Source organism: Salvia splendens, chromosome 12 (assembly GCF_004379255.2).
Source record: "Salvia splendens isolate huo1 chromosome 12, SspV2, whole genome shotgun sequence".
Classification (NCBI taxonomy): Eukaryota; Viridiplantae; Streptophyta; class Magnoliopsida; order Lamiales; family Lamiaceae; genus Salvia; species Salvia splendens.
In genome coordinates, this window is record NC_056043.1 from 20548931 (window position 1) to 20556452 (window position 7522).

Below are 7522 nucleotides of genomic sequence, written 5' to 3' on the forward strand. Positions count from 1 at the left end.
AGGCATCAACCACGATCAACTCTGTTTCAGATCCAGACGTCAGATGCTTAATCCACTCCGGATCCAAGCATTCCGAAGCCAACAACCAACAAAATCAACTCCATAACTTTAGATTCAACAGATCTGCTCCGATCAACACAAACTTCCAATACTTCCACTCAAACTCAGTAAACCAACGCATAAATCAAACATCCAGTTCAGCAAAATCAATTGCATCCATAATCGAAATCAACAGCAGCAAGGTAAATTCAGAAACAGAAAATTGCATAGATAACGAAAATTCAAGAGAAAACAGAGCCGAGCTTCGAACGGCGAAGCTTGGTGAAATTCACGATAACAAACTAAAATGAAAGCAATAAATTGTATCTTCGCCCTCTTCAAGGACGGTGTTACCCAACTACGTAACAACAATTGAAACCCGAAAACCCCTCAAGTTCCCGATAAAAACAAGTGTGTAGAGTATGGCGAGTGAGCTAAGAGAGCCAAAAGTGCCGAGAGACGAGAGCTCCCTGTCTAAAGTCCTCCCTCGATAACTCTCCCCAAAAATGCATGCTCTCCTCCTTATATAGGTGCGGGTTTGATCTTCTAAAGCTTTCGCAGAAATCCCGTTCTGCCCTTCAGCTTCTTGATCTCTTCCGTCTGGTCATTTTTCCACAATGCTCACTTTTATCGCCATTTCCTTGCGCCATGCAAACGTCCTTCTCTTTTTCCTGGACCTACACACCTGGCTTAAAAAGATGTGTTAGACCCCGTAAATGCATGAATTTAACCCTTTAATCAATGCATGAAGTTAGCCTTATCACTCTGCCACGCTATCAGGATCTACAATTGCTTCATGTTCATGCTGCCCAATCTGACCAAAAGACGAATCACATATGAATACCAAACATAAATAACAAATCACAAACATATTCCACAGTGCTGTACTAACCTCTGCATGGTCTATAACTGCTTCAACCTCAACCTCAGGTTGAATAACGTGTTCACCATGGCTAACTTGTCCAATAACTCCATCGACTGCATCATTCTCTTCAACCTCCACCACAACAGCTTCGGCTTGTTCTGCACTACATGATGCAAATGCATCCATCAAATTCTTACGTGTTGCCTCCTCTTCCCTCTTCCATTCGCGACGTTTGTCTTCTAAACTTTTGGTCAAATACTCTTCAAACTCGACATCCCTAGGGTACCACTCAAGCATCAATAATGGTGCCGATGGTTTCCTCTGCTCCTCGTGCTGATGTTTCTTCCTTTTCGATTTACTCTTCGGCATAATTGGGTCCGGTTCGTCAAGCTCTTCAATGACCACTGTGGGTTTTTTACAAGCGTTCACAAATTTTAGAAACTCCTCCGCTTCTTCCTTTAGCTTATTGAGCATGGCGGCCGCCTCTGTCATCTCCACGAGATAAATGTGAACTGGCTTTGTGCTAGTAGCCGCGACTTCGAGAAAAAGGGCCAGATGTGGATCGTCAGTAATGGGCAGCAATGGACCTCCTATTTGCACGCCCATACAACCATAACTGTACCTTGGATGAACGAAATAGAACTCACGGATGGTTTTCCTATTGTATCACAACCACAACACCATGGTCCATAGAACTCACGAAATAGAACTCGAATTGGCGAATCCATCAATAGTCAAAGAATGTCAATTGCCCCCAACATACTTCTTCTGTCCATTGATTTCGAAGATTGACCCTCCGTGATGAAAAGCGGCGGAAAGCATCCCGACATGGTCCCCTGTTAGGGTTTGTATAGAGTTAGAAAAATTCCAAATTTAAACCAATAAATTTCACATATAAAGGCCTAAAAATCACAGTCAAAACAATTTCCCAAACGCGACAACATCAAAACAATTTAAACCAACAGCCAATTTTCGGAGCCCTAAATCACAGTCAAAATCGCTTGCTTGGAATTTTAAATTTGAACTTACTATATTCATCTTCCGGAACAAAGAAATCCAGCCGAGGATCGCGAATGCTCCATGTTTATGGGTCTACGTCGATTATCTCAGGTCCTCGACCCCTTCTACCGTATCTAGGTGATGCCGGAGGTGATGGTGAGGAAGACGATGGCGTTGGCGGCTTCTTTTTGCGCCTTGAAGAACTACGGGCGGAGGACGCTCCAGCGGAACTTCGTCTCCGTTTTGGAGGCATTGATGAAAATGGCGTGAAAGGCAGCGGCGTTTTCCGAGAATTAGTAGAAAATTGTGGTGAGATTGGGTTATGCCAGACGAAAATGATGAAGTGAAAGTGGATTGGAGGGAAAAAAGAAAGAGAAGCAACCGGCTAATTGTTTTGGCGAAATGGCAAATTTTTGGGAATTACAATGCAGGTTCGAAGCGTGGGAAAATAATAGGGGACAAGGCACATGCTTTTTTGTCACATCAATTGTTTTTCGCCGTCCCATCAACAGTGCATGCAGCAGCCACTGCAGTGGCGGCCATGCAGAAGGGCAATTTTGCCCTTCCAAGCCCTGAGGGTGTTATGGTCCGAAAAAATACGATTTGTGATTATATATTTTGTTAGATCCATGTGATGAAATTTTTAAATGTTAGGGACCTCTGCTATTACAAGGCGAAAAGTTATGGCCCTTTTGTGCAGTTCACTCTTTTAAATAACGTGTTGAAAGAAACACTCATACTTCGGAGGGACAAAGGGAGTACTTGCAAAGCCACCATTGGAATCATAAAATCCATCCCAAAGTCAGAATAAAAATTCGTATAAAGAATAATTACATAATTGATATATGTACACAATCGCCGTGCTTCCAATCCATAGAGCACCAAATTCGATGTGGCTGTAAATTAGAGCTCCATACAATGTATTCACAGCATATCCATTCCAAGTACATAAATTCATATAATTGGCTGTAAATTAGAGCTCAATTTACATAAAATATTCACAGGCAGCATTACAAGGACATAACGGAGAGCTGGAGACGAAAAATAGCAGCTAGCGCAAGTCAGCTGAGCATCGTAGGATGCCCGGTTTGGAGCATCCTCTTGAACATTTCCATTCCAAATGCAGAATCTGACGAACTACAAGAAGGCAATAGATAACTTAGCAGTAGGAAGCTTCATATGTGGCAAATAGAAATAAAATTCACACAAAAGGTGACCATTCTTTGTAAGCACCAAGACAATGTATCAATCATGACTAAGCCTACTACATTTATTGTTTTGGTCATTGCAATATAAAAAATGGTAGATAATCATCACAAGAGAAGAGACACTTCATTTCCTAGCGCAAACCGTAATACTTCTCTTTGTTTATCATTACAATGGATCCGAATTTGAAGAAAAAATAGAAAGCGTTTGGTAGTGAGAGATCACTCATCTTATAGCACTCCCACAATTATACTGGGAAAAAGTCAGTCTTACACAAAATCCTTAACCCAGCATGGCTTACTCATACCAGCAGAAAGCACTACAAATCTTAACAAAGATGAATAAACACAAAAGCATAACGTTTGGCTTAATTATGGGAAGTTATGAATTGTACCAATGCATTTTCTAGTAGTTCTACTTATTTAGTTCTATCATTATTAACTTTTCTATTCTTCAGAAAAATGCTACCTAATTAGAGGGCAGTAGGGGTATGTGAAAGTGCAAACAACAAATGCATCTTAATGGGATGTCACTGTTCGTATCATAACTCTCTTTTGTTCTCTGAGCTGAAGTAACTTAATGATTCAATCTATTAGAATAAAAACATTGAGCATGGGCACTGTGGAGACACAAAACTTATCATGGCGTGCACATGGATATGAACCCATTTAGAATACAATGTAAAGGAATTACAATTGCTAGTTTAATAATACAAATCACAATTAAAAAATTCTAATAGATACCTGAGACCCAAGGATATGTTAACCATTAATTCAGTAACCCTATCATTTCAGGACCAAATGATCTATTACTAATTTATTAATGCTGTTAAAAGAATATGTACAGACATGCCTATTAATTAACCACATCATCTACACATCATTTTGTTCACAATTAAATTAAAGAGACTCAAATCCATAATTAGGAAAAAAATAAAACAAATAAAACACAAATCTAAGTCTACATGGTCTCTCTCTCTCTCTCTCTCTTAATTCCACCATCTTTGGCTCCCAGCAAAGGAGAAGGCAAGCTCAAACATTAGCACAACTGATTCTAGATTAACAGCCGATCACAATTATAGCATTGAGTACTAAGCACAGTAAGTGATTTTTCATTCGTATATAACAGCACAAATTCTTGATATTTTATTGTATGCTAATTTCAACTATGGGGTATTGTGATTCTATTTTTCAACCTTGTAAAACAATTACTCATGGTGGAATTCAGAGAGAGCTTACTGGAGAGTTACAAAACCCTTCACAACAGCAGACATAGATTTTTATTTAGGTTATTAGTGAATAGGTATTTTGAGTCACTTAATTTAACAGAAGAAAATGATGTGTCTAGGTGCATTGGTTATAAAATGGCTACTAAGCTTCCATTTGATGGCTTTTAACACTGTCTTAATACAAAGTCTTATATTCAGAGTTTTAGATCATTCATAGTTTTCACCTTTCAATTCCGAACTCAAATAGTTAACCTATTGTTATGGTCTTCTAGTAAGCTATTGATAAAACCCCTATATAAGTATTATTAAGAATTTATTGTCATTTAAAATAATACATAAATATTGTAAAAAGGTTCTACGCACTAGAAGTTCAAACACCCACAGTGAGCATGTCATTTAGATACTATATCAACACCTCCAAGGAAAGTGGGTGCCATATATCAGCTTGTATACAATGGCAACTTCATGGCAGATTTTAACTTGCAATAAAAAAAACATAAATGTATTGTATTCAATATGCAATTTCAAAAGGAAAAGAGGTAGTATGACCTCTAAAGCTTAAGCTGAACTCCTTTTAATAATCATGATATAGCAGTTGACAAGGAAAGACTGTAGATCTATAGTATGCAACTGTGTAGTAGTAAGCCACAAAAAGTATTCCGCATCACCACAATGCAAAAAATAACAAAAGTAAAAATACCTTGAGATAGTAATTTCATAGGGGAATGAAACGCCTTCAAGGTTTGGTATTGGAGGAATGTGATCCTTCTTTTCATTCACAAATCTAATCATCTGGAACAGAACATCACGAAGTGAAGCTTCTAGTGCCGCACGGCGAACAGTCCTTTCCTCAGCTGCAATAATACCAAAATAGTAAGAAGACAGCAGGTACTTATGCTGTATCTATGCCTGTTTACTGGGAATCAGATGGCGATTATCTTAAAAATTGCATAAATAAGATAATACCTTTAGGATCGACTACTATCTTGGAAGAGGTGGACTTTCCAGAATGTCCTTTCTGATGCGGGGCCACATTCAAGTTTATGTACCACTGTTCCCAGTAGAGGCGTTCAACTTTATTAGTGAACCATGTAGGCTGTTTGTTTTTTACCTCATAGAAGGACAAACATATCTGCATCACTATACACTGTCAAAAAATCTGAAAAATGGTTGAAATATCAAGAAAGTGAAACAGAAAACAGAGAGAACAAAAGTGGAAACCCCTCCAGCAGTGCTACACAACATATAATAAGACAGAAGGGAAGTGGACATGCCTCTAGAGCTACACAATGAAAGCTAAACAGACCTATCAGTACCTCACCTTCTGAGATTTTAATTCGATTAGAGAAAATGTCATGTACGTGTGTCACATGGGCATAATCTTCAAATATAGAAAGTACCCAAGCTTGAACAAGCAAAAAATTTACAAGCTTGCGGCAATAAATACCTGATTTTTCTTATTTGGGTGCTTGTCCACCCTGTCTAGGAATTGGTCAATCTTCTCATCTACTTTCCTCTCAAGTTCGACATCACCACATTGCACCTGCATAAGTAGATACTAGAACGTGTTGAGCATAATACATTAACGAATCCAAATAACTAGCACTGAAGTTAGAGATATGGATCCCTGAGCAAAAACAGTTCATTCATTTTCAACATGAAACCATACACGACATCTCATCCAAATGGGAGGAGATGCTCTTTTTACATATAACGGTAACTGGGAGCCTCATAAAGTTACGAGGAAACATTAGGCGGAGCCATCATTTCTGTATTTATGAAGAAGTTACAGATATTTGACTGTCAATCTGCCATAATAGGATATAAACCAGGCTTACTAATGATTAAATAAATAACACAGAGTCCTAACAACAGATGAATGTTTCTATCAAAACCAAATTAAAATTATGCTGACAATTTGAAATATATTGGAAGCTAAACTGACACACCAACATTGCACTGAAATATGATAATTCAATAACTAAAAACAGCAATGCGCACTTAAGAAACATGAAATTACTTACATATGTAATCTCGAAAAGTTCCAAATCAATGTCTTTTGGGCGCACAAGCCCTAAAGCTCTGTGGAACAAAATAGTGTGCAAAATGCCTGCAATCAACTTTATTATATTACAAACTGCTTGGCACCACAGCCTTTTCTAATTGCAGGAAACTGAATTCAGGAAATCGAGTACAATATCAAACACCTCCTTCATCAAGTGAAACCACGCAGTAACTGCTGATTAAAAGTATATTTCACCATAGATATAACCCCTCAAAGTAAATTAAATTCAATCACCAATCCTAAGATCTAGAAATAAATAAATACATCAATCATCAAAGCAAGTCAAAGCACGGTTCAAATTCCCCAAGGAATTATCACTGTTTTTTTTTTAAAAAAAGGAAGAGAGATAACGAACTTACAACGAAGAACTTCGCGTATCTCAAAGTGCTCAACATCCTAATAGAGTGAGAGAGATGAGACAATTGCGCGTAAGATAAGTTCAATTAACAGCTAAACAATATTCACGACGTGAAGATTTACTCACGAGTTCTTTGAGTTGGCAGACTTCGCAGTTCATCAAGCTTTGAAAATCAAAGAGAAATTCGATCGGAGAGAAAAGAGCGCACTGATTAACGGCAGCTCGCTGCGTCGAAGTCGTCAAATATATACATCAAAAAAATTACGACTGCAAAACAAATACTCCACATTATTTGCACAATAAATTTTATATGTGATTCAACATAGGGATTGCATTAAAATGAGAACCACTTTTAAAATAACAATGTACTAGTAATAATAACCATTATATTTAGGAGCATATTCAATTTTAGTTTGTCACGTGACAGGTTTGCTTGGCTATGTATCGTAGATTGCTTGATTATTTTTTATTTTGTATCACATATTGCTTGGAACCATATGCCGAGTTGTTTGCCCATATATCGTAGATTGCTTCTCTATGTATCGTAGATTGCTTGTCTAGGATGTCATTTTAACTACGGTGTCACGATAGTGCTCTGATTTCGTATCTCGTATTGTTTGGAACAATATGTCGAATTGCTTGCTTATGTATCACATATTGCTCGTATATGTATTGCAGATTGCATATTACATGTTGTCACATTTTCACTTTAAGAATGGTGTTACCTTAACGCACCCCTACCAAATTGTATAATGTACAATG

At 37.8% G+C, this 7522-nt stretch overlaps 1 protein-coding gene across 1 annotated transcript; it reads right to left on the reverse strand.

The window, feature by feature from the left end:
- Window positions 1-2703: 2703 nt before the first annotated feature.
- Window positions 2704-7041, reverse strand: LOC121756832 (autophagy-related protein 101-like). The gene is made up of 7 exons (XM_042152233.1): window positions 6887-7041; window positions 6762-6798; window positions 6362-6447; window positions 5785-5880; window positions 5304-5469; window positions 5038-5191; window positions 2704-3040 (listed from the first exon to the last, which is right to left on the reverse strand). Exons 1-7 carry the CDS (start codon window positions 6917-6919, stop codon window positions 2965-2967), a joined length of 648 nt encoding a protein of 215 aa, XP_042008167.1. The 5' UTR covers window positions 6920-7041; the 3' UTR covers window positions 2704-2964.
- Between the last annotated feature and the right edge of the window lie 481 nt (window positions 7042-7522).

Bases quoted from the DNA above. Each gene is read 5' to 3' on its own strand.
- LOC121756832 (XM_042152233.1), bottom strand. From the start codon at position 6,919: ATGAACTGCGAAGTCTGCCAACTCAAAGAACTC. The intron at 6,448-6,761 runs GTAAGTTCGTTA...AGTTGATTGCAG, and splicing joins GATACGCGAAGTTCTTCGTT to GCATTTTGCACACTATTTTG. The intron at 5,881-6,361 runs GTAAGTAATTTC...CTACTTATGCAG, and splicing joins AACTTTTCGAGATTACATAT to GTGCAATGTGGTGATGTCGA.